The 26813-nt window shown below is 45.1% G+C and overlaps 3 protein-coding genes across 3 annotated transcripts; all 3 read right to left on the bottom strand.

The window, feature by feature from the left end:
* Positions 1-3538: 3538 nt before the first annotated feature.
* LOC123425118 (glutathione S-transferase 4-like) lies at positions 3539-4579 on the bottom strand. The gene is made up of 2 exons (XM_045108790.1): positions 4276-4579; positions 3539-4196 (listed from the first exon to the last, which is right to left on the bottom strand). The coding sequence occupies exons 1-2, from the start codon at positions 4475-4477 to the stop codon at positions 3727-3729; spliced, it is 672 nt and encodes a 223-aa protein (XP_044964725.1). The 5' UTR covers positions 4478-4579; the 3' UTR covers positions 3539-3726.
* A 390-nt stretch (positions 4580-4969) lies between these two features.
* Positions 4970-9074, bottom strand: LOC123425107 (asparagine--tRNA ligase, cytoplasmic 1-like). The gene is made up of 6 exons (XM_045108779.1): positions 8484-9074; positions 6947-7540; positions 6584-6831; positions 6368-6497; positions 6091-6149; positions 4970-5357 (listed from the first exon to the last, which is right to left on the bottom strand). The coding sequence occupies exons 1-6, from the start codon at positions 8967-8969 to the stop codon at positions 5174-5176; spliced, it is 1701 nt and encodes a 566-aa protein (XP_044964714.1). The 5' UTR covers positions 8970-9074; the 3' UTR covers positions 4970-5173.
* Positions 9075-13655: 4581 nt separating this feature from the next.
* Positions 13656-25928, bottom strand: LOC123425096 (probable 4-hydroxy-tetrahydrodipicolinate reductase 1, chloroplastic). The gene is made up of 8 exons (XM_045108767.1): positions 25560-25928; positions 23538-23775; positions 23057-23190; positions 22912-22986; positions 15594-15695; positions 14713-14822; positions 14132-14219; positions 13656-14039 (listed from the first exon to the last, which is right to left on the bottom strand). Exons 1-8 carry the CDS (start codon positions 25770-25772, stop codon positions 13971-13973), a joined length of 1029 nt encoding a protein of 342 aa, XP_044964702.1. The 5' UTR covers positions 25773-25928; the 3' UTR covers positions 13656-13970.
* Positions 25929-26813: the final 885 nt, after the last annotated feature.

The following is a 26813-nucleotide window of genomic DNA, read 5'->3' as shown; positions in this document are numbered from 1 at the left end:
TGAACTTGTATCGGATGGACGAAATGAACTCTCAAGTCGAAATCTCGATAGATTGTATCCTGAACTATAGAATTTCGGTCTAAACTGAACCCTCGTACCATGTCAACTGGGATTCATCTGATGGGCCGGTTTAAATTATTATTTTCCGTTCGAAAAAAATCTAACAGGCGCACACCCTACTCCCTACTGGGTCGACCCACTTAAATTTTTCCAAATGCATGTGTTTTGTGCAAAGATGAGTAGCCTAGGCCGGTCCATTTGTTGTGTCACGATCACCAGATTAAAAAAGCAACGGGCGGGCGACGGGCAAGCTAGAGCGCTTGTTGCGTGCCTCATCCTCCGCCTCTTGCACCTCTGTGCCATGGCTGCCTGGGCAGAGACGAATCTAGGGGGGACGAGGGGGGCTAGACCCTCCTAACACATTTACTTTTCTACTATGTTAGTGGATGTTTTATTTTATATAAACTTTAAACAAATTTGCCCTCTCTATGCATACATGTTGGCTTCGTCCCTGTGACTGGGTCCTGTGGCCGTAAGTATGCAGTGTCTGCCTCTGCCACACCGCAGCAGCGATCTTTCATAGTTTTGAACAGTGACGGAGGAAAAAAAATCAAGGTGTGGCGAAATCTCAAGACGGACCCTTTGCCGGAGTACATTGCGTCATTGCTCATTGCCGCCGCCCACTAGGTGCACCGCTTCCAGCAGCCCAACCGTCTGCCGCTTGCTCGACCCCCACAGCCATCCTCACTGGCGTGCAGTCGGCCGTGGTCCGCCCCGCTTGCTCCCAACAAACACACAACAGGCACGTGAATGTCTTACTGCCTACCTAGCTGGCTGCTTCCAAAATCCTGACTGGTTAGCTTTTTGTTTCCACGACACGACAAAATCATGCAAATCTTCCTTAATGAAAAAGACAAACGCACATGTTTTGCATGTAACTCACACTCCATTCAAACATCAGGTCGCAAACATAACCTTAGTTATTATTCCTTGCATTGGATGAATAGTGTTTCGAATTAAAATCTTTTTTATGCCGAAATAGCGTTTCTGGGATTTCCTAAATAATATAGCAAAAAATCTAAAATTCAAATCATTTTTCGTAATAGCAAACGTTTTAAAAAGAACAAAATGAAAACAAAAACATTTTTTGAAAATACGAAGAATTTCTTGAATATGCAGAACATATTAAAATGTTTTGAACTATAGGAACACGGATTTCTTGAAACACAAACATTTTTCGTAAGTAGTGAAAAAACTAAAAAGCAAGAACATTTTTTGAAATTTTGGACACTCTTTGAAATACAAACATTTTTATGAAATCCCGAAACATTTTTCCAAATATGGACAGTTTTAAAAATCCAGAGCAAATTTTGAAACTCTGTCATTCTTTGGGAATATGAACATATTTTGAACGCAAGAACATTTTTTACAATTTCTGAACTTTTTTTCACGAGAACATTTTTTGATATTCAGAACAACAATTTAACAATATCAAACAAAAGAAACAGGAAGACGAGAACATTGTTAAGAACGAAAGTTTGCAAATTTAAAAACTGGAGACATTGTTTTGAAAGCACGAACATTTTTCAGAAAGATAAACATTTTTTTCAAAATGCGACATTTTGTTGAAAAACTTGACATTTTTTCAAATAGACAAACAGTTTTTTGAAAACACAAACTTTTTTAAAAAAATGAGGACATATACACATCAAAAAATTATATAAATAGAAATAGAAAAAAAAAGAAAAAAAAAATCAGCGAACTAGGCCCGGACCGTTGTCTAAAAAAGACAATCCCGACCATCCTTTGGAATTCCGATTTGATAAACAATCCCAGGGTCCGATTTGGACCGGAATTGCATAGTTCACGGTACAATCGACATGGATTTTGATTTTGGGGTTCACTTTGCCGAACCTCTACGAGTTCAGGGTTTAAAATAAACTTTTCCCCATTCCTTGGGGATGTGGCTAGCGCGCAGCCCCTCTTCGACATGTCGCCAGTTCGATTCCCGTCCAAGCAGGATTTTTCTGTTCCATTATTTATTTCTTCAACATGATGAAAACTTTCAAAGGAGTCCCTTGAAACTTGCGAACGAAAAAAAAGCTCTTTCAAGGGTCTTTTTTCTTCAAAATAATGGGCATTCATGTGATTACTTATAAAGCAAGGGGGTTTTCAAAAAAAACATGACATGTCACCGGCGGCGCCCTGCCGGTAAGATGCATCGTCAATATACGGTTCAAACTATTTTGTAACGACTAGCCCTAGACATGCTAATAACATGTAAACTGAAGAAAAATGATATCAATTCGCACGTATTGCCTTCATGCAACTAACTCCCAAACAACAACGGCATTGAGAGCATCAGTCACACTCCGAGCAGACGGGCACCCCTCATATCAAGACCAATTCTAGGACGGATGTGAGGCGCCCAGGTGCGTCCGCCCCGTCGGACCCGGCTATGATGCCCACCCAGCCTCAAATATAGTCATTCTGATTTCCTTCTCGGACCAAACCCTAGTCACTGCACTTCGCTGCGCTCCGCCACCCAGCTCTAATCCGGCGATCTCCACACTTCTCCAGCATGGAGGGCAGTGGATCTGACTTCGACGAGTCTAGATCCGTCAATTGGGGTGTCGTCTCGTGCGGGTTGAAGAAGGCAATCGTCGTCCGCATTGCACTCCACCGCTCACGATAGACAGCATGATCTATCGGATTCGACTCAATAGGGTCGGCGCATCGAGTGCTTGGATCCTCCGATGCTGGATCATCACAGTCCTGGGAACTTCAAATTTTTCCTTCCCCATCATCGGCCCGGTGGAGTATGAGTCCCACTGGGACCGTTGTGTCTATAGTGGAAAGGAAAGGATGACAGCGGCCGAGGCATGTCTCGCTGTCATCATGACAACGATGAAGGCGGCTGATGCGGACGACCGCAGAGGAGGAAGTCATATGTGTTCGCATTGTAAAGAAGCGACAGCGGAGACACACGCGCGTCCTCGTCCGAGAGAAGAATCGGATGGTCCGTAACATGGCTAGAGTGACACCCAAGGAGGAGAATGAGGACAGCCACGGGTCGGACAACTCCGAAGACGAGTAGATCTGGCTCGGTCCCTACTGCGTCTTCGATTCGTACCTCAGCGAGAAGGACAGAAATGACATGAGAAAGGGCAAGGGCAGGCGCGGATGATCTTTTCCACCATAATTAAACATGTCAATTTTTGATAGTCCGGTAATATGTATGATGTTGTGACAAATGATGAGTATGTGTCGTTTACGTAGTTGCATGAGTTTGTAAGGATTTGAGTTATGCCAAATGAAATGCATGGCTGTGAGAATGAAAATTTAAGGCTTTATTGGTCACTGTCCGCGAATACGTCCGGACGCGTCCGCGGGAGGTGTCGGATTTGTGGCTTTAGAAGCTCTGGGTTCTTCCAAAATTAGCCATAAAATGAATATTTTGGCAACGGCAAATATGGATGTGTATAATTTAGAAACTATGTTTTCATTAACAATGAGGTCGTCTATAGTGTGCTCTGTGTTTCCTAAAAACCCAAAAGCATTTTGCATTTTATTCAGCCGTGAGACACAAATATCTCAAAACACGGAGAGACGATGCACACAACGTATAAGCCGGTGTTGTACGACGCCAAAACGGAGAGTCCGCGAGTCGTTCGACGGGTCACCGTCGCCGGCAGTCCGGCGTTGTTGTCAACTTGTCATCACGCATCACTGCTCCGCCTTCTTTCCAAGCCCAAGGTCCGGCGGCATGAGCTCCGTCACCTTCCTGGCCGCCGGCCTGGCCCTGAGCCCCTCCCACCACGCGTTCACGTGGGGCAGCTCCTCCACCAGCGACGCGTACTCCGTCTCCATGAAGTAGCGCATGAAGGGGAAGTGGCTGAGGTCGGCGAGGCTGATGTCGTCCCCGGCGAGGTACCTCGACGTCGACAGCTGCGCCTCGTAGACCTCCAGCACCTTCTTCAGCTTCCCTACGTTCTCGTCCACCACCGCCTGGTCCCGCGCGCCGCCCAGGAGCGGCAGGATGATGCACTGCACCACGATGGCGCCGGCCGCGGGGTTGTACTGGTGCGCCTCCACCTCCAGCCACACGTCCACCGTCGCCTCCGCCTCCGGCGAGCCGCAGCCCAGCAGCTCCGGCTTGTGCTTCCGGAGCACGTGCCTCGCGATCGCCCGCGACTCTGTGTGCGGAATTAATTTCAGATTGCTATAACTCGTTACTTGGAAGAAGAGAAGAGAGATTGATGGAAGGTGGTGTACCGAAGAGGGTGAGGTCGCCGTCCTCGAGGACGGGGACCTGGCCGAAGGGGTTCCGGGCGAGGAAATCTGGCTGGCGGTGGTCGCCGGCCTCGCGGCTCATGGGGACGAGCTCGTACTCCACGCCGGCCTCCTCCAGGCATAGCAGCGGGCGCGCCACGAACGGCGACACCGCCCACCCGTACACCTTCACCGCCGGGGCCATCCAACCTTTGCTTTGCTCTGCTATGCTCGCTTCCCCTTCTTGGAGATGGACTAGTCACTAGTGTGTGCGCTCTGCTAGCTTGATTGCATCGTACACATTCCGGAGTTGGTTAAATAGGCGCGCGGCGTGGGTCCGTGTGTTGGACCCAGGCATCGTCACTGCTTGCGTCCTGGGCTGACTGACGATGCAGTCCGGAACTACGGATCAAAACCGTCGGATTATGGTCCTTTTTTTAAGCCCGATGGGTGAGATGTCGCTTGGGCAGTTCGTCGCCGAGCAACTTTTTCATCATTTTTCAAGTAAATAAATTAAACTTTTTCATCGTTTTAAGACTTTAAGAAAGAAACTGGGGCATGAACTTTGGGCTATCGTGGGTGAAGGTGACACCGGATTAAAAATATTCCTCCATCTAACTAAGGCATCTTCAAAATAGTTCAAAGTTCACGGCATAACAACCAAACAGGGTGTTAAATTAAATTTACAAAAAGAAGATGCTAGCACCGATAATACTTCATTATCTAATCTTAAAACAAGCCAGATACTCCAAAAGTAGCGACGAAAACAAAGACACGAGACATATCCAGTGATATCAGCATGTGTATACATATCAAACCAAACGGCCAAACACTAATCCAAAATCACTAACGGGATGTAGAATTAATAATCTTATATTTCAAGGCAGAAATATGAAACCCTTCAAAGATCAGCCCTCCCGGGGTATCTTGGGAACGGGATGACATCTCTGATGTTCTCCAGGCCAGTGGCGAAAAGGATCATCCTCTCAAACCCCAGGCCGAATCCGCTGTGCTTCACGGAGCCAAAGCGTCGGAGGTCCAAGTACCACTCATACGGCTCCAGAGGAAGATCTGCGTCCAGTATCCTATGGAACAAGATGTTACACAGTCAGCTCAACAAGTCATAAAGAAACGATTCATGAGTTTGTAATCGTTATGTCTGAGCTCCTCACAATTACAATATCAGTCAGGGATATGATAATGCAAGTTTTTTACAATACAAAATGTGTTCGCTGACATCGATTTGCACAAACAAGGCTTATAAAAATTTATCCCAAAAAAATGTGCATCAGCAAATCATGTAATAATAATTTCAGATTGCTAGTGTTAACAGAACCAAAACCAAAGTGCACATTCGGATGATACAAGTACTGTCATCATGTTAGAGTGCTTCAATTTACAACAGTGTTCAACAGTATTAGACGCCAGCCAACAGACATCCCAACCTTAGCTAAGTTAATACTCCCTCCGTTCCTAAATATAAGTCCTTCTAGAGAATTCACTAAAAGACTACATACAGAGTAAAATGGGTGAATCTACACTCTAAAGTATGTCTATATACATCCGTATGTAGGACTATAGTCTTCTAGTGGAACCTCTAAAAAGACTTATATTTAGGAACGGAGGGAGTATATGCCATAAGCAAAAGCTAAAAACTAAGTAGAAAGTCCACAACCAAAAGGGTGATCACTACAAAATTTCAACTTGTATAAGATAAAAGCAGATCTTCACTTAACATCCAAGTAGCAACAAGAATAAAATCCCATGCAAAAAGTCACTGAGACACAAAACAGTCGAGTCAAATTTAGGCGATGCTACCTTTGCGTAAGAATATCAAGACGCTCCTCCCTTTGGCTTCCACCGATTAATTCACCAACCTAGGAAAATGGTAACCAAAAAGTTAGTGATCTCGACTATAGATATAAGGCATGAATCATTCTTAAACCTACTAGGCACAATTCCCAATTTCATGCTTAACAAATAATACAAAAGCAGATAAAATAAAAATAAAAAGTGGAATAAACATCATTGCAAGACAATTATTTTGCCAAAAGTACAAAAGGCATATGATATCATAATTTAACAGATTGTGTACCTTGGGAACAAGAACATCCATTGCAGCTACAGTCTTCTGGTCATCATTGAGCCTCATGTAAAATGCCTTTATTCCTTTTGGGTAGTTATAAACAATAACTGGCTTCTTAAATATCACCTCAGTCAAATACCTTCATACCGAAAGAAAGAATTACAAATCTAAACAAGGTTAAAATAATTGATACCAAAATAGCAATACAAATTCTAATCTCCACACCTCTCATGCTCAGACGCCAAATCAATTCCCCATTCAACCTTGTTCTCAAACTTCTTATCTACACCTTCTAAGATCTCCACAGCCTTTGTATATGAAATGCGTTCAAACGGAGTCGAGGAAACAAGCTCTAGACGCTCAATTGCGGCCTTGTCCACATGTTTTACCATGAATTCCATGTCTTCTCGGCAATGCTTGAGTAACCATTTGCACAGGTATTGTACATACTTTTCTGCACAGTTCATATCATCCTGTGGCAAGGTTCATTAATGCCATCATTAATACGACTCACCAAAATAATTTTGCCTAATAATCTATATGCATAAGCCAAGCCAGAAATAAACTGTGTAGTTAAGATGGGCTCACCTGCAAGTTCGCAAATGCTATTTCTGGTTCAACCATCCAAAACTCTGCCAAATGTCTTGATGTGTGTGAGTTCTCTGCCCGGAATGTCGGTCCAAAGGTATACACATTACTGAGAGCACAAGCATAAGTTTCAACCTGAAGTTGGCCTGAAACAGTCAGAAAAGCTTGGCGCTTGAAGAAGTCATTCTCAAAAGCAATTTTGCCATCATCCTTGAGTGGAAGTCCAGGTTTCAACTTAGACCTCTCTTCCACCCTCGACACATTCTCTTTAGCCTTTTGAAGCTCAGAAACAGCAGCAGTTATCTCTTGCTTGCTAGCTTTTGCTGCTTTAAGTTGTGCAACTGCATCCCCTTTCTCTTTAACAACAATCTTAGCAGCCTCAATGTCAGCTTCTGATGGTGCAGGGTTCTCCTTAAGCTCCTTCTCCACCTTTTCAGCCTGGCTGAATAAGGCTGTGACTTGGAACATCTCACCTGCACCCTCACAGTCGCTGGTGGTTATTATGGGTGTGTGGATATACAAAAATCCATTTTCATCGAAAAAACTGTGTGTTGCGTAGGCAAGCTGGTGCCTTATCCGAGCAATCGCGCCTATCTGCAGAAGATTAGAAAGCAAGCGTCAAGCTAATTCTTACAACACAAAGCAGGGAAGAATCATTGCGAAGTAATGAATTGCAAGAAGAAAGGCATATTTCTTTCCCATTACTACAGAATCTAGCCTTGGTATCCAAGACTAGCTTTTCATCGACTATATTTCATGATGTAAGAACAAAACAAAGTATGAAATGCCCCACGGTGACATGGTCTGATTCCATATGTGGTGGATACTTCAGAAATGGTAGATCAAGTCATAACTGCATATATCCATAATATCATGTCACGGGCTCACAGCCAAGCAAATCCAGCATCCATCAAGCGGCCTGAATTAACTATTGCTTCCCATTAACACGATAAAATTAAAATAACATAACAGAACTGCATCATGAACCTCCAGTTTTTAAGCTAATACATCAAGCAACCAAACCTATGTAACCGTAGCATGCTGCAAACTCCGTAGCTTTAACTAACTAAAATTCTCACTGGGGGGATTGTAAAATGAACTAAAGGTATGACTGACTGGGACTATTAATTTTCTGATTAGATGGCACAACTGAAGCAAGGTAAACAGCATCCCATTATAAAAGAAGATACCAAAAAAGACAACCTATGGTTCGGTAATTCAAAAGGGATAAATCTCACAGGAATACAGGGATATTGGCATAACTATCAAGAAACTGCAGATTCTAATAATCAACTTCATCAAACTACGACAAGGCCAAAACACTTGATTCCTGTATTTGGACTGCGTCAGTCATCAACAACGGTGACTGGAAATGAGCAAACATTGCATCAGCGGATACTTCCGTACACGGAAAGTTCTAGTTTCATATGAATCACTCGATATTCTCACGAGTCACGATACAGGTCCAGCTCTCACAACGTCCAGAATTCAATTCGATGCATAAGGATAGGAAGAAAAGCTACTGTGTGATTTATACCGTGTTGGTGCGTGCGCGGAGGTGGACGAAGTCCCTGAGCGTCTCGAGCGTGATCTTGGTCTTGGGCAGCGGGTAGGCGGCGGCGTCCACCTCCCCGAGCTCGATGACCCGCTCCACCTTCAACTCGATGCGCTGCTTGGCTTCCTGGGGGGGCTTCTTGAGCACGCCCTCGACGAGGACGGAGGTGCCCGTGTGGGTGAGGCTTGCGAGCGGGTGCACGTCCTTGTCGACCATGACCTGGAGGTTCCCCTGGCAGGAGCCGTCGTTGACCTCGAGGAAGGCGAACTCGCCCTTGCCCTGCTGGCGGCCGGTCTTGACCCAGCCGCCGACGACCACGCGCTCCCCGGCCATGGCGTCGCCGGCGTCCAGGATGGCGCGGATGCGGGTGCGGGAGGTCGGCGGATCGAGGTCGGAGGATGACGGCGGGGAGATGGAGGCGGCCGCCAGCTGCGCCGTCGGCGGAGCCGATGCCGCGTCGTCGGCCATGGCGGCGGGCTGTGGCGGCTGCGAGGGGATTAGGGTTTTTTGGTGGTGCGCGCGCGTCTGGACTGCCTACTTGGTGGTGGATAGGCTGCGATGAGGGTAGAGAGGGGGTCGAGGGGCTCCACAGCCGTCGGATCAGCATTTGAAGGGGCTCCCACGACTTTGGGTTGGTTCTTGGATGCCATTTTGCGTCTGTTCAATCTGGTTATTATGGTACTTATGGCACTTAACATTACTGCAATGATATTGCCTTCAAAAAAACTATAATGATATTATATTGGCAGGATTGACTATTCATTAGGATGAAGAATAGTTATTTTTCACCCATCTCTTATTACATCACTACATCGCATTTTTGCATCCCGTATATTTTGTCTCAGGTCGAAACTGAAAAGAAAAAGTACAGTACACACTATGCATATAAATGTAAATTTTATGCTCTTATGGCTCATATCTTACTTTTTTTATGTCCAAATTTATTTAGTGAATCAATTTGAATGTGACTATTGTATATAAAACATATTTTTTATGAAAAAATCGTAAAATAGTATTACTATTTAAAATACTAATATTATTAGGTTTATTTAGGGCCATTCGGGATTGGAGTCTGATTCAATCCCTGCACCAGATTGTACCATGGAGCTACAACTGGATTGGAGCATAGTTTTACAAATCGAATAGGACCGAGAAAAATAGGAATCGGACCCTCTCTGGTTGGTTATATTTATAAGTGACATGGATAGTCTATGCCATTGAACCGAAAAATCCGGTCAAACCCAAAGACGTTTTATGATAACGCACTTGGAATGACTTATGGTATTGTCACCCTGCAAGAATTGATATCATTGAGTTTAACTTAAGATTTATTCTTTGTGATAATTATTTATTAAGATCTATTGGGAATGGAAGTCCGATTATGAGTCATGCACCACACTCGACCATCAAGATATAATCAGATTCGAGAAACATGCACCCTTGATTCGCCATAGAATGTGTGTGCCTCTCCTATGTGGATTTCATGTAATAGGCTTCGGTACTTTCGAGTTGCTTCCTACGACAACTACGAAAATTATTGTTACTATGTTGGTTTTGTAATATTAATTGCTCCTAAAAATATTATGTATAGAAAATACAATTCCATTTATTCGTTGTTCTTATGTTTTAAAAATATATTCTACAAAGTTTGTTTTCAGTGCAATTTACATCTCCCTAGTTTGATTTGCACCTTTCTTTCCATTATATGTGAGCCATTCTACCACCATTTTCCAGCCATGCTTCAACTATTGATTCAAAATCGTGGCGCCAATGTTTGACACATCAGTTTCGTTGGATTTCGAAAATGAGCCTTTTTGTTTGCTAGCAAATTAGTTGCTTCATAAGGAAATTGGTAATGTTTCATAACTTATCATCTGATGCTTCAGCATAAAAAAAACAAATGAAGCATGCTTCCATGAGTGTCATTTCTTCTTCAATAGTAGACCATCAGATGTAGTTCGTAATTTATGTTAGTTTCCTCTAATGCATTGGAGATGTGCCTCTAATGCAATGAAAATTTAGTCACGTCGAGTAAATAATTTTTCTAACATGAACAAACATTTTAGTTGAGTACTATTGTTTCTCACTTGCCTCCTATTTTTATTCCTGCTTCCTTCCTAAAATAAAAGAGATCTAGTTCCAAAGATAATAACGCTGCTTTCAATGAAACATATTTTTCCTCCAACAAATAATATAATCTTCCTCCAAAAGAAAAGGTATTTTTGCTCTAATGATAGAATTTGCTTCCATGTACAACAAAATAATTGGTGTGTCGCGTTGGCATGATGTCACTATGGTATAGCATAACACATGCAAGAGGGGCATGTCGATGGAGACATTGAAGCATTGCTCTACCTTGACAAAGATGATGAGGTCAGGGGCACACCCACAAGATCATGAGGTCACGAGACATGCCGATGACACCATTGACACATGCTTAAACATGGCCATCGTCATGTACTGGTCTTGTCAAGGAGTGTCAACAAGTTCGGAGGGGCAACCATGAGCAGCGAGGACGACATCAACGTGGAGCGCTAGGTGGCCAGCAAGGAAGCTACAGCTAGTAGGTGTTGGAGATAGGGGCTAGGGTACACCCCATGATCATGGTTTTGCTTGTATAGTTGTATTATGCTTTAACTGCCACCCTCGACGCATTCTAGGAAAATCCTAGTATCCTAGACGCATTCTAGGAAAATCCTAGTATCCTAGCTCTCCCACTGCATACTACTCTTTCTGTACCTAAATAATTATAGTTGATTGTACCTAAATAATTCTAGTTGATTGTACCTAAATAACTGTAGTTGGAGAGAACTCATCTAGCTCTCCCTGACTACAATTATTTAGGTATAGAAGGAATACAAGAATATCTTGATTGTAGAGAATCATCTTGCGGTTTGGAGGAGTTGTCATAGAAAGAGCATGGGAATATGTTCCAGAGGAAAAAATTCTAAAATGAATTTCTTTAGGCCTCGTTTGGTTAAGGGGGATTGGGGAGGATTTGAGAGGAAAATCCCCGGGGCCCCAGAAACCCCACAGATCCTCGCGCGTCCATTTGGTAGGAGGGGTTTGCTTAGCCCAATCCCCTCCGTCCCCCTTCAATCCCTTCCTATCCATGTGTTTCAAAACCCTCCTCGGGGGACTAGTGGAAGCAAAACTCCGGGGATTTGAGAGGATTGGGTGAAACAAAGGGATTCACCCAATCCCCTGAAATTCCTCCCTCTCAAAACCTCCCCAATCCCCCTTAACCAAACGAGGCCTTAAGGAATCACCGAGGAAAGTTTTTCCACCTGAATATATTACTGAAAAGCCAAAGCCAAGAGTTATCTATTATGCTTTGGTTGACCAGGTTTATAAAAACAAAATAGATCGAAAACCTAAACAAGCTACCTAAGGCCTTCAAACCAAATGAGCCCCCAATGGTTTGAACGAACGTGTGACGAGGGTCTGCTGTTAAAAATTGCGTTGGTTTGAGTCACCCGACCTCGACTATAGCCTCTTTACTTGAAGGGTTGGGCGCGCTTTGCTACACAATTGATGTTTTTGGAGTTTTATAATTTTTGTACTCAATCTATCTCAAAATATAAAGTATATTAGTTTTCTAAAAAGTTAAATCTCTTTAAATTTAACCATATTTTTAGATTTATATTAGTATACATAATATCAAATCGGATTCTTAGATTCATCATGAATTTTTTTCATATTTTATTATTTAGTATTGTGCATGTCGATTTTTCTGTCTTTGAACTTAATCAAAGTTTTTTAAATGGACTTTTTCAATAAACTAATACATCTTAGATTTTAGAATGAGTGAATATTGGATTTGGTTAGTGGGGAAGATGATGAAGCGTCTTTTCTTTTTTATTCATATAATGCGGTGTTCTGGTGGGCTTTCGCGTCGTGATTTTGTGATTTGCTAATTAACTCATACTTATATGGAAGAAAAAAACTATGTCGGTGGTTGCATGTACTCCCTCCGTCCCAAAATAAGTGACTCAAAAGTGACTCTACTTTGTACTAAAGTTAGTACAAAACTAAGTTATTTTTTAGTCACTTATTTTGGGATGGAGTGAGTGCTATATTGGAGCTATATTATCACATGTTGATGCAATTTTTTTCTATATGATAAGAGGGTGCCTAGGATTGATAAGTTTTATAGGCCGGTTGCTTCCAATTAATTTTCAGAAATGTTGATCCAGTCAAAATCATAAACGCAGTCCAATATTTAATTTTCGATAGAATAAAAGAGCAAAGTGAATTAAAATAATTAAGTGAGGGATTTTGACCCGGTCAAAATCGATGATCCAATTCCAAATTAATGACCTCAATTGAATAAGAGGCCTTCAATTCTAAAGGGCTTAGTAATATAGTATACATTCTAACAGATTAGACTATCATAATCAGTATCATTGTCATACAACCCATAATTAACAAACTACCCCTTTCGTTCCTAAATACTACATGATACCCCTCACATTGTTGCAGGAATATTTTGCAACATATTTAATGTGATTCGTTGTATGAAACATGAATGTTTGGAGTAATAATATAAGAAGCTAAAACTGAAGATACATATAGATTATTATGTTTGATTACTATATATTCCCTCCGTCCCATAATTCTTGTCGTTGTTTTAAACAACGACAAGAATTATGGAACGGAGAGAGTAGTTGTAAAATGTTTATCAAATATAAATAACATAATATAATGAAAATTCTCATGTATGTTTTCATGTTGAAATGACCTTTCTTTCATGCATGTTTCATGATGAAGTGGCATGCTTGCATATTGAGCGGCATATGCAGTGGGGATCATGTATATTGTGCAATTATGTGACATACTTGCATGTTCAAAGAAATAGTCAGCGAAGGCTAGCTACTTAAATATACTCCCTCCATTCAAAAATACTTATCATAGGAATGGATGCATCTAGATTTATTTTAGTTCTAGATACATCCATTTTTATCCATTTTTATTTATTTGTGCAACAAGTAATTCCTGACAGAGAGAGTAGAAGATAAGTATTTTAGAAAATTCCACTACGGACTATATATGGATATGTATGGACGTACTTTAAAATGTAGATTCATTCATTTTTTTTCGTATGTAGTCCGTAGTGAAATCTTTAAAAAGACTTATATTTAGAAAGGGCGGGAGTATTTCAACCTCTATAATATATTGTTCATACAGTATTACATTTGCCTTCCATCATTCGTGCCACAACAACAGTTATCAACTATGTCCTCAAACAAAAGCCCAATTTAAACATCTTTATTTCGTCCAAACGGCTCTTTTTCCGCCATAAGTAAAACTGAGTTAATGACTAGTAATAAAAGAAACCTAAGATTCAATTACAACGCAAAACTGCTAAATCTGAGCAATCGCCTAATTTTGCTGGAAAATAATACATTTTATAAGACCACCATCACAGCGCTGCATAGGCTCTCCTCCTAACCCTACAAATGCCCCTCTTCATCTCATGTTGCCCTCCCTCAGGACATCGATCATATCGTACAATTTCTTGTCCGCCCCAGATCGTATCTGCAGTAGTAAAGCAGCATTCAACATCAATCTGACTCGAGCAAATCCCTAGACAGAAATTTTTCAAGCAACCACATATTAGCAATCCTGACCTTTGTGTGGAGAAACATGGCAGCATCAACAGTTCCCTCTGCGTATATTGAACGGCCACATACATTGTGCTGGAACTCAAATGACACTCTGCGATAACAAGGACAATTGTTACGTACTGGAAGACCAACACGGTTGTGTTATAGGCTCTCGCACTGAAGGCGAGACAGAAGAACTATTCTTCCAATTCTAGCTTTGCTTATTCATCACAAGGCTCTTCATATAGAGGGCTAACAATCCGAGAAAGCATATCTCTAATTTGCTTAAGGCCTGAGATAAAGATATATTCCTGATTGAAAGGATAAACTACCTAACCAAGAGAATGGGGATCTTATTCCATAACTGGGAGCTGCTACGGTGGGGCCATGTACTTCATACAAAATACTCCCTCCGTCCCGAATTACTTGTCATAGAAATGTATAGAAATAGATGTATCTAGAACAAAAAATACGTATAGATACATCCATTTCTGCGACAAGTAGTTCCAGACGGACGGAGTAGTAATTACCTCAGTTCATTGCAATAGACAAGGTCCCCAAAGTCAAAACATAACCTAGCATCTTCTGAAAGGAAGAGAACTTACGTTTCGTCAGGCGAAGTGAGATGGTAATTGTGAAATGCATGTCCTCCGAGATGTTCTTCTGGGACACCAACAATGGCCAGCTGCTCTTCGGGGTCCCTAACCAAGTTCACCTACACCAACAACATCAAACCAGAGTGAGAAAACCATACGAAACAGCATACCTTTCTCCACATAAAGTCAGACGACTGCCGCGTTAGAAAGAAAAGACCCACGTATGCTTATGAACAACCGCATTCATGACTACTGGACAAAAACTACAATTCATATAATGAACTAAATCCAAATCAAACTAAGATACTTTCAGGTTTGCCAATTGGAACTCAATGTGACATGGTTTAAATCAAACCAAGATACTTTCATGCCAATTCGAACTTAATGTGACATGAAGTCTAAATAAAGCACCAAACTCCTTAGGAGGTTAACAGGTTGCTCAATATGAATAATCTATGACTGGAATTTGCATTACGATGTGTAAAATTCCAACTGGGACACTGGGACAGGTAACTGGTAAATTAGATCAAATGTCCAATAGTCCAAGCAGATGACTCTTGAAATGGCACTTTAGATGCATGCATAAATCTTAACTATTTTATACTCCCTCCATCCCAAGCAGATAAGTCTTTTTAGAGATTCTAATATGGACTACATACGGAGCAAAATGAGTGAATCTACACTCTAAAGCATGTCTATATACATCTGTATGTAGTCAATATTGAAATCTCTAGAAAGACTTGTATTTAGAAACAGAGGGAGTAGATCATAAATGGCCACCCTTCAAAACTAATCATAAATCAATAAAGTCGGAGATAAGATTTCTTGAAAGGGAGTTCAGGATGATGGTTTGCTGAATTTGAAAAGTTCTCTTAAGTTCTTAATAGTACCTCGTTCAAGTCGAATGCGACACCCAACTTCTGAAAGCAAGAGATTACAGCTTTGGCAGTGCCAGAAACGTCCAATTTTGTCGCTTGATGAGACTCCATCACCTATGGAAGTGTGTTAATTTGATATTTTAAAAAAGGGGTCATTGGTGTCAGCAATGACACAAGATAAAAAAAAAGATGTAATTAGGCATTCAGAAGAAAGAACGGCAGCATATTGATATATGAAGGCGAATAAGAAAATATCTAATCATCTGAGCTATACTTACTGTCTGAACAATATTAAACCACCACAGGACATTTGGACTAAATGAAAAGTATCATATTCTCTAATTCGTATAAGTATGTTATTATATATTAGCACAATGCCCTGCTTAGCTACGGAGTAAAAATAAATAACGCTTAATGTTTAAGAACATTATGCTATTGGTTGGGCAAAATCAGGCCACAGATAATTATTACTTCTCATCCCGCATTTGTTAGTTCTCATCCGAGCTCTTTGTGATGGATAAGTCTATGTACTAGGGTCTTTGTGGGGCTGCAGCACATGGTCCTTGTGGCTGTTAGGATAGAATCCTTGACCATCAAGGACTGGCAGTTAGGATAGCATCTTAGACTAGCATCTTAGCATATGCTTGACTGGCTAGCAGCCTATAAATATGTATCCCCAACCCCTCAGGTTGGCATGGCATTGTGTGAGAAATAAACCGACGAAAATTGTCCCAACTCTCCTAGTGCCATCCACAACTATCAATGCTCAGGCTGAAAGGTCTAACAAATGGTATCAGAGCCTCGTTATCTTGTACCTTGAGCATTTCCTGCTCACCTCTCTCACCGGGAGCTGAGCAGCCTAAGCCGGTAGGCGCAGCTGCTCCAACTGCCCCTAGTTACCTCCCTCCCTCCGAACTGTCGAGCAGCAGCTCGTCAGCAACAGCCTCCTCTTCACGCAACAGCCCCCCTGCAGCGAGCCATGTCTGCAGGTCGCTCTCAGCACACGGCTACCTCGAGCATACGGCGCCGGCAGGAGGCCGAGCGCGCCGTGGCAGAGGAGCGTGAGCGAGCAGCTGCTGCTGCGGCAGCAAGGGTGTCGAGGCTGGCTGCAGCGGAGCTGGCAGCAGCCAGAGCGGAGGTAGAAGCAGCAGCAGCAGCGGAGGCAGCACGTGAGGCTACGGCGGATGCCAAGGCACTCCGCGGCGGCTCCGGCAGCTCCAACAGCTCCGCGCCTGCGGACGACGGCGCCGACGCAGACCGCGCCAAAGTGGCGCAAGAGCGGACGGCGCAGTGGGCAGCCGAGCACGCCCGCGCTCCAGGTGGAGGTGCGCACGGCGACGGCGGCTGCAACGACCATGACCGCGGCCTCTACGAGGTCCGGACTGTGGTCAGGGATGTTGGTCCCAGTGTTGGGTAGCCTACCCTCACTAAAACCAACTACGTCGAGTGGGCCGCGATCATGAAGATCAGGCTCCAGGTGCGGCGCCTGTGGGAGGCAGTCCAGGACAGCAACATCGACCACCAAGAAGATCGACGGGCGCTGGACGCCCTCATCGCCACAGTCCCGCCCGAGATGCAGTTCTCGCTTTCCAACAAGCGGACTGCCAAGGAGGCTTGGGACACCATCGCTGCGGCACGCATCGGCAGCGACCATGCTCTCAAGTCCACACTGCAGGCACTTCGTAAGGAGTGGGAGAGCCTAGCTTTCAAGCCAGGTGAGGACGTTGATGACTTTGCTCTCCGTCTCAACACTCTGCTGCAGAAGATGGTGAAGTTCGGCGATGCCACCTACACCGAGGAGAGAGCTGTCGAGAAGCTTTTCCGGTGCATTCCCGAGAAGTACAAGCAGATGGCTCGCTCGATCGAGTCTTTGTTGGACCTCTCCAAGATGACGATCGAGAGGCGATAGGTCGCCTCAAGGTCGTCGACACCGACGAGCCACAACCTCCCTCGGGGCCCATCACCACCGGCGGGAAGCTGCTCCTAACTCGGGAGCAGTGGGATGCCAGCCTTGGTGACAAGAAGAAGGGGGAGCCTTCTTCCACGACGGGCGGCCGCAAGCGCAGCAAGCAGCGCAAGGTGCGAAGGGGCGGCAAGGCACAAGGACGTGTCGAAGGTGACGCCCGCGGAGGCGCCAAGGACGGCGTCGCTGGCAAGCCCAAGCCGGCACAGGACAACAACTGCCACAACTGTGGCCGGCTTGGCCATTGGGCCAATGAGTGTCGACAACCACGACAAGGCCAGGCTCACGTCGCACAGGCGGAGGAGGAGGAGGCGGCTCTGTTCATGGCGCATGCAAGCATCGAGCTACCTTCAGCGACACCAGTCGCAAAGGCTCTCCTCCACCTCGACGAGCCAAAAGCACACGCTCTTCTCGGCGATGGCTCCGGGAAGGACAAGACTGCGGGGTGGTGCCTCGATACCGGCGCCACCCACCACATGACCGGTCGAAGGGAATTCTTCGCCGAGCTCGACTCCGACGCGCGAGGCTCCGTCAAGTTTGGGGATGCCTCAGCTATGGAAATTAAGGGCGTCGGCTCCGTCATCTTCACCACCAAGACGGGAGAGCACTGGCTGCTCACCGGTGTCTACTACATCCCCGCGCTAAGGAACTCCATCATCAGCTTGGGACAGCTGGATGAGAACGGCTCACGCATGTTGATTGAGCATGGGGTCCTACGCATCTGGGATCGCCAGCGTCGCCTTCTCGCCAAGGTACCCAGAGGTGAAAATCGACTCTACGTCCTTGATGTGCAGGTGGCACAACCGGTCTGTCTCGTTGTCCGTCGGGACGACGAGGCGTGGCAATGGCATGAGCGCTTTGGGCTCCTTCATTTTGAGGCCCTGAAGCGTCTAAGTGCCAAGGAGATGGTGCGAGGCCTGCCATGCCTCGACCATGTGCAGCAGTTCTGCGACATCTGTGTGCTGACGAAGCAGAGACGACTCCCCTTTCCCCAACAGGCGAGTTTTCGGGCCAAGGAGAGGCTGGAGCTCGTGCACGGAGATCTGTGCGGCCCGGTGATGCCAGCCACACCAAGAGGTCGACGCTACTTCCTGCTGCTCGTCCACGACCTCTCTCGCTACATGTGGGTGATGGTCCTCGGCAGTAAGGGAGAGGCGGCGGACGCCATCAGGCGCGCGCAGGTTGTTGTGGAGGCGGAGAGCGGCCGCAAACTGCGCGTGTTGCACACTGACAACGGCGGCTGAATTCGCGTCGTACTGCGCTGATGAGGGCATCCAGCGCCACTACTCTGCGCCGTACAGCCCGCAGCAAAACGGCGTCGTCGAGCAGCACAACCAGACGGTTGTGGGGATGGCTCGGGCTCTCAAGCAGAGAGGGATGCCGGCTGTTTTCTGGGGAGAGGCGGTGCTAACGGCCGTCTACATCCTCAACCGCTCGCCTACTAAGGCACTCGACGGCAGGACGCCGTACGAGGCCTGGCATGGGAGGAAGCCGGCGGTCTCCCACTTGCGGGTCTTTGGCTGCCTTGCGTTCGCCAAAGAGCTCGGCCACATCGGCAAGCTCGACGACAGGAGTACTCCGGGAGTCTTCATCGGCTATGCGGAGGGCTCAAAGGCCTACCACATCCTCGACCCAGAGACACAGCGTGTGCGCACGGCGCGAAACGTCGTGTTCAACGAAGGGCGAGGGTGGAAATGGGACAAGGCGGTGGACGACGGCTCGACGCCGACGTATGACGACTTCATTGTCGAGTACGTCCACTTCAAGGAAGCTGGGGGAGCAAGCAGCTCCTCTTCGCCGAGCACGTCTACCCCAGCCCCCAAAACTACATCGACTCCGGTGCCTGCTACGCCGACGGCACCACAACCGGCGATGCCGCATACTCCAGCCCCGGCAGTCACCACTCCGGGCTCGTCTTCATCAACACCAGCTCACGCAGAGCACAACCCGATGAAGTTCGCTTCCCCGCTCACTCACGACGAGGAGCGCATCGACGCGTATCATAGTGGAAACCGCTGCGGTATCGTACGATGGATAATCTACTCGGCGACCAGCCGGTGCCGGGACTGGTGCCACGCGACCTGGAGGCGCAGCTACAACTCGCGTGTGAGGACGGCGAACCTCGGTCCTTTGCAGAGGCCGAGAGAGACGCGGCATGGCGCGCCGCGATGCAGTTGGAGATGGATGCGGTCGAGCAGAACCGCACCTGGGAGCTCGCTGACCTCCCTCGTGGTCACCGCGCAATCACCCTTAAGTGGGTGTTCAAGCTGAAGAGAGATGGAGCCGGCGCCATCATCAAGCACAAGGCTCGCTTGGTGGCCCGAGGCTTCTTGCAACAGGAAGGAGTCGACTTCGATGACGCTTTCACTCCCGTGGCACGGATGGAGTCCGTGCGACTTCTCCTTGCGCTAGCTGCCCAGGAGGGCTGGCGTGTCCATCACATGGATGTCAAGTCGGCATTCCTCAACGGCGACTTGAAGGAGGAAGTCTATGTGCATCAGCCACCGGGATTTGCGATCCCCGGCCAGGAGGGCAAGGTACTCCGCCTGCGTAAGGCTCTCTACGGCCTACGGCAGGCACCTAGGGAGTGGAACGCCAAGCTGGACTCCACGCTAAAGAAGATAGGCTTCGAGCAAAGCCCGCATGAGGCGGCCGTCTACCGACGGGGCAGTGGAGGAAATGCCCTGCTGGTGGTCGTCTATGTTGACGACTTGGTGATCACCGGCATCAAAGATGCAGAGGTGGCGGCGTTCAAGGAATCCTCATCTAGAGCGGGATCCTCTTCTTCCTCGGCAAGTGTCTCGTGAGCTGGCAATCGATCAAGCAGCAGGTGATGGCCCTGTCCAGCTGTGAGGCCGAGTACATAGCGGCCTCCACCGCCTGCACTCAGGCGCTCTGGCTCGCTCGACTGCTTGGTGATCTCCTCGTCCGAGACACCAGAACGGTGCAGCTCCTGGTGGACAGCAAGTCCGCCCTGGCCCTGGCAAAGAACCCCGTTTTCCACGAACGGAGCAAGCACATCCGATTGAGGTATCACTTCATTCGCAGCTGTTTGGAAGAAGGGAGCACCGAGGCGAGCTACATCAACACCACGGACCAGCTCGCAGACCTGCTCACCAAGCCTCTTGGGAGGATGAAGTTCCTCGAACTCTGCTCCAGGATCGGGATGATTCGACTCTCCCACAAGACGACGTACAAGACTTAGGGGGAGAATGATGGATAAGTCTATGTACTAGGGTCTTTGTGGGGCTGCAGCACATAGTCCTTTGTGGGGCTGCAGCACATGGTCCTTGTGGCTGTTAGGATAGAATCCTTGACCATCAAGGACTGGCAGTTAAGATAGCATCTTAAGACTAGCATATTAGCAGCATCTTAGACTAGCATCTTAGCATATGCTTGGCTGGCTAGCAGCCTATAAATATGTATCCCCAACCCCTCAGGTTGGCATGGCATTGTGTGAGAAATAAACCAACGAAAATTGTCACAACTCTCCTAGTGTCATCCACAACTATCAATGCTCAGGCTGAAAGGTCTAACACTTTGTGCCAAATCCAATGATGGTCCAAAGATGAATGGGCCACCATCACCTATTCACGTCTTTATAAGAGTTGCTTGTGCCAAATTGGACCACGAACAAGTATTAGGGCATGGCCAACAGTTAGGCCCAGACGTGCTGCACCGCATGCTAGGTAGGCTTGGATGTGTGGATCAAAAGCTAATGACTCAAATGTGTCAATGCAGCTTGCAGAAGAGCCCGTGCGCTTCGACGAAGAAGTGAGGAGAGAAAAAGACAAAGAGTGGTCCGGACACAGCTGAACCATGCAAGCCATGGTCATCGGTCGACATCCGCACTAGCACCTTGAGCTCGTCCACCGCACGGCCTTGAGCTTGTGCACCCGCATTGGTTCAAAATAGTCAGAGGCGAGGTCCATCACGAGCGGATTATGGGAAAAATGCCTCGACGACACATGACCGTTCCGGCAGGAACGAGGGAGTTTTGGGCCGCACCAGCCACAGCACGGCCTTGAGCTCGCCCACCCACCATGGCTTCGAACTGCTCGGGGGGAAATACATTGCAACAGGTTCCGGAAAAAAAAGTGGTGGGGGTTATGGATCCGAGAGAAACGAAAGAGTCAGCGGCGTGATGGCCTGGAAACTAGCCTAGGAGCACCATCTTGGAAGGAGGCAGAGGACGGAGGGGGAGGAGATAGCTACGGATGAAGAGAAAGAAGATCGTGGCATACAACAGGATGGGGAAGATCTTTGGGAGAGAAAATGGGTGCGTCCCATCGAGACTGTGGTTCCAATCTTCTAGACGTATGTGTTGAGTTTTTTTAAGGTCACCTCATCCCTTCGAGTCCTAGGTGGATCGCATGGGGCAGCAGCAGATGCTGCCCCCATAGTTCATGCCCTTTGTTCTCATTCCAACTTTATGTGCCAAATCCAACTGGTGATGGTCCAAGATGAGCAGACCGACATCACCGAATCACATATTCACAAGAGTAATGATTTGTGCCACTTTTGGAACAAATGATTGGGTTTGATATCTTTATTCATACAACCTGGTAAAATCTATGTGAATGACATTAAGAACATATGTAGAGGCGAAAAGGTAGACGCGGCATATACTGACAGAGCAGTTTGGTCATTTAAATAGAAGACGACAAAGCTGTGTGATGTCCATTAATTTATTCCCAACAGAGAAGAATAGTTGGGATGTATGTGTCGGGATGTGATGGTGGGCGGTCACATTAGTCCTGCATGCTCACATGCTCAGTTCAACTTGCATTGCATCAGACTTTTAAACACACAAGGGAATCTATCACAGAACCCACAGGTCTTTCAAAACTCGTGCACATAAATAACATAGATAAGTTGTTCGAAATCTAATAAAAAATTGAAGAACAGTTCTGAAGTTGTGTCTATGTGCATTTGCATCTTGCAGGCCTACAATTCTGGCCCCATCCATGTTAATAACCCTTTTAGATGAAGCAAAAACAGATAGATACTAGGTATACATACCCAAGGTGTTTCAACTTACAATGGCAACATATTTACTATGCTTCAGCCGATAAATTTGTTAACATACTGGATATCAAAACTGTTTCCAATTAATAAAAGATACCCCTGCTCCTCACTCCGGATTAATGAAACTAGTTGCTACGTCAAGTTAACATCTCTGCGCCATCTCACGACTCCTTAATAATGTAACCAACTTCAAGTTAAAAGGATAACTCTGCATATCATGACATGTACTGAGCCCATAATGAACACAACCCATGGCAATCAAGGACGGGACCAAAATTTTGTTAAAACAAAGAATACAGAAGGAAATCATGAATTTTTATCATAAAGATCAATGGATACCTCTAGTTTGTAACCTGCAAATGCACCAGGGAATTTCTCTGCCATGATTTCCATGGCAGCAAGGAAAGCAACAACCTAATAAGAAGTTACAGTGTCAATAAGGGAACGATCATATGCGTTGACCAGGTGATGAAAATAATTGTACCTGCTTCCCCATTTGTGGGGATATCACAGCATAAACATTGGCATCCTGAACAATTTTGTTCAACAGTTGCCTATCTCCACCAGTTGTTCCCATTACAAATGGCAAACCAAGTTTGCAGTAAAGTTCAGCATTGGCTGCAAGCCAAGTCATGATCAATAGCAGCAAAACCATTGAGCAAATAATGTACAAACAAAGAGTATCCAAGCATTGGGCAGAATTGCAGACAAATTTCTTGCCTAACCATGAATAAATAATCCCTCAATTCGTAAATAGACGCTTTTTTAGATATGGGCATGGTCTCTAATAGGCAACTTTGACCGTCACTGCTCGTAAATAGACACTGCTTTAGATATAACAAGGGATTAAGTATAAGAATTCACAATAGTACAAATGGAATATAAACTATTGTCTACAGTGTTATGTTTGTATCTAACAGAAAAAAAACACGCAACTGTCCAGTCAAAATTACTAATATGCTTACCATTAACAGCATCAGGCACAGTGTAGTCAACAACTATCATATCTGGGTAGTCCTTAGCAATCGAACGGAGAATACTTTCACTTTCAGATGGATCATGAATATGAATGTCTCTGTCACAGATGTTAAGCTTTCCATCAGGAACCTCTATTGCACTGAATGAGACCGGAACTAACTGAAGACCAGCAGCCACAGCTGCTTCAGCAACAGACTTCCCCATTTTCCCGGTGCAACTATTCACCTATAAATATAAGCGCACTGAGTCAAATATAAGATATGCTTTCTCCTGCCATGTGGATCGTATTAGCAATTCAACAATGCTGGAAGAAATTGGGATATGATGAATGGATAAACTTAATAATGCCAGAGCTTAAAGTCAGTAGAGAAGGTTCTAATCGAGGAAGAGAACTTCAGGTAAGCATAAATAATTTAGGATATTGAATATGAAAAGTTGAAAGCAACAACAAAAGTTAAAACAGCAACCACAAGATCTTAATGCAATCTATTAACCATAGTAATTGAACGTCGAACAGGTCATGCTTCTTTTTCGTGGTTTCACTCGTCCATCTTTACATAGAGCTATACTATGAAATTAGTTAATGTGATGTTATTTCTATACTATACTTCTTCCATTCCAAATTACTTTAAGCCTCCTTTGGTTCATAGGATAGGGATATCATAGGAATAGGAAAATAATAGGAAATGGGATGACATGTATCTTAATTCCTGTAGGGAAAGAGATGTCACTTGATTCATAGGATAGGAAGTAGGAACTTTTCAATGGGTCTAGGCTAATCTTTTTTTTCCTTTAAAATGTGAAGGATTTTTTCCTATCCTACAAACCAAAGGGCTTCAAAGGGATTTTTTCCTACAAAATTCATCTAAACCAAAGGAGGCCTTAAGTTCTAGCTTTGTCCTAAGTCAAACTTCTTTAAGTTTGAACAACTATATGGAAAGAAATGCTAACATTTACAAAATCATATATACAGTACAAAAATATAATTCATGGCTAATCTAATGAAATTATTTTGGTGTTGTAGATGTCAATATATTTTTCTATAAACTTGTTCAGACTTAAAGGTTGACTTAGGACAAACTAGAACTTCAAGCAATTTGGAACGTAGGTAGTAGCAGATAACTTCAGTGAAGTGGTTAGCACCTAAATACATGTTCAATGTATGAATATTTGAGAAGAGAGGGGCTGACCAGCTTTATCGAGCATGCGTTCTAATAGTTCCACAAAAGACCTGGCAGAAAGACTACTTTCACTGGCTCAAAATGGAACACCAAGCCTTGATTCTGGTTTTACTTTTTTTCAGCTAAAACACTGGTCTCTTCTGCTTTCAATAACTGTACCACTAACTGAATATCAGGTATCAACTCAGTGTGTTGTCATCCTGGAGTACCTATGGAACTCTGGCCACACCTAAATAACCTCAGTCAAATTTGCTAAAGCGACTGTTGCAGAATGAATACAACGGTGATTATGCCCATTTCAAAATAGAATATAACAGGTGCAGTGTCACATAAGCAAACAATCACAAGTCCAACATACATAGCAATCAATACACACAGGTAAGTGTAACTTTATTAGAACGAAGTTGTTAATGAATTCAAGATTTCAAGCGGGCATATCCTATCCTTCTCCATCGGAGCACTAAATGCGTTTGCAATGTCACTCCGCACAGGAATAAATAAACGGTATGGTTCACAATTAGTCCGTGTCAGCACATTGCCAACATCGTGCCAAAATGTATGATGCTGGATGCCCAAACCGTGAAGCTCACATTAGCCAGGTTCGTATATCACCATACCCATATGCTAAACAATCAATTTTATTTTTATTTCATGGATTCACTAAATAAGTACCGAACTGAAACAGTCCTGCAACCACCACCCCATATTGATTTTAAAACTGAAGCAACAAAAGAAATCCAAGTTTACGGTGCCACATAAACCTAGATAACAATAAAATTGAAAACTAATGAAATACGGCTTAAATAAATCTCAAATCCGCAATCGTACCAGTATCGGGAAAGAGAGCTTGCGATGTGCCGACGCGGGGGCGCTCTCGCGGCTCTGGCTGGCGACGGCGTTAGTAATCGAAAGCATCGCAACTGGCAGCCGCCGCCTTGGCGTCGCCGTGCCGATTGGAGCGCAGAATTGCTGGCGCAGGCGGACCGAATGCCGCCGCGGCGCGACGGTGGCGGGGTGAACGGCGAAGGCAGCGGAGAGCATCTCCGTGCGTTTCGGGGGAAGGTGGTCGGAGAAGGAGGAGGGGGCGGGGGGAAGAGCGTGGTGCGCGGCGGCTGGGCTGTGCCGTGCCGCTGAGCTTCTTTCTAGGGTTTTAGCCTTTCGGGGTTCGGGGGAATGGGCGCTGGCGGCTGGGCCCGTTGTATGTTTTTTTTTTCCTTTTTGAGTACGTATGATAGTATGAAATGTACCGTTGGTTCGTAAATTTGAAGGGAATGAAGTCCATGAATTTGAAAACGGTTTTGCTAAATCTTATGTGGCTGAATTTTTTTGCTTGCGTCAATCAATTGTAAACAAGGCCAAAGGAAGCGTTAGCCAAGAAGCATCGATCCCGACGACGCTAGATCAAAATCTCGTCGAAGATAAAAGCAACAATATGAGCAGCAATGTGTTGTCACTTTTCCAAGATAAAGGTAAGGAAAAAATTGATCGATGTGGATTTGAGGGCGCATGGTCGTTATCGCCATTGGAGAAGGGGGGCCTAGACGGGTGATCACGGAGACAAAAGAGGTTGAGCGTTACCCAAATGAAGTTAAGTGGATGTGCATCTAACTTGCGTGTTCATGAAAACCTCAGACATTTGAGGAAACCTGTCATCGAAATATACAAGCGAAGTTCTATAACGAAAAAAATCTCATTATCATATGAAAATGACAACTCAGAATACTCTCTACATGAAGAAAGTGGTGCTACTAAGCACAGGTGTGATAAAAAGATAGTAACATTGCCTCTTCTCTCTTTTCTATCATTTTTTCCATGGTGATTTTTTTTCCTTTTTTTCCGCCTCACCCATATTTTTTTCTTTTTCGTCCGGAGATTCATCCTGACTTGTGGGGGATTCATATCTCCATCATTCTTTCCTCGCCGGGACAATGCTCTAATAATGATGATCATCACACTTTTGTTTACTTACAACTCAATAAAAATATATGAGAAGACTCTATATGAATGTCTCTGACAGTGTATCAGGATGTGCAATGATCTAGCATAACATTTAGGTAAGGATGAACGATGGCTTTGCCACAA

This window comes from Hordeum vulgare, chromosome 1H (assembly GCF_904849725.1).
Source record: "Hordeum vulgare subsp. vulgare chromosome 1H, MorexV3_pseudomolecules_assembly, whole genome shotgun sequence".
Lineage (NCBI taxonomy): Eukaryota > Viridiplantae > Streptophyta > Magnoliopsida > Poales > Poaceae > Hordeum > Hordeum vulgare.
This window is presented reverse-complemented; position numbering and strand designations above follow the sequence as displayed.

Excerpts from the sequence above, each read along its gene's own strand:
- LOC123425118 (XM_045108790.1), bottom strand. The coding sequence starts at position 4,477 with ATGGCCCCGGCGGTGAAGGTGTACGGGTGGGCGGTGTCGCCGTTCGTG. Across the intron at positions 4,197-4,275 it reads CGGCGACCTCACCCTCTTCG|AGTCGCGGGCGATCGCGAGG; the intron begins GTACACCACCTT and ends TTCCGCACACAG.
- LOC123425107 (XM_045108779.1), bottom strand. The coding sequence starts at position 8,969 with ATGGCCGACGACGCGGCATCGGCTCCGCCGACGGCGCAGCTGGCGGCC. Across the intron at positions 6,832-6,946 it reads TAGCATTTGCGAACTTGCAG|GATGATATGAACTGTGCAGA; the intron begins GTGAGCCCATCT and ends ACCTTGCCACAG. Across the intron at positions 6,150-6,367 it reads TGGATGTTCTTGTTCCCAAG|GTTGGTGAATTAATCGGTGG; the intron begins GTACACAATCTG and ends CCATTTTCCTAG.
- LOC123425096 (XM_045108767.1), bottom strand. The coding sequence starts at position 25,772 with ATGCTCTCCGCTGCCTTCGCCGTTCACCCCGCCACCGTCGCGCCGCGG. Across the intron at positions 23,776-25,559 it reads AGCTCTCTTTCCCGATACTG|GTGAATAGTTGCACCGGGAA; the intron begins GTACGATTGCGG and ends TTATATTTATAG. Across the intron at positions 14,823-15,593 it reads TCGCATTCGACTTGAACGAG|GTGAACTTGGTTAGGGACCC; the intron begins GTACTATTAAGA and ends TTGTTGGTGTAG.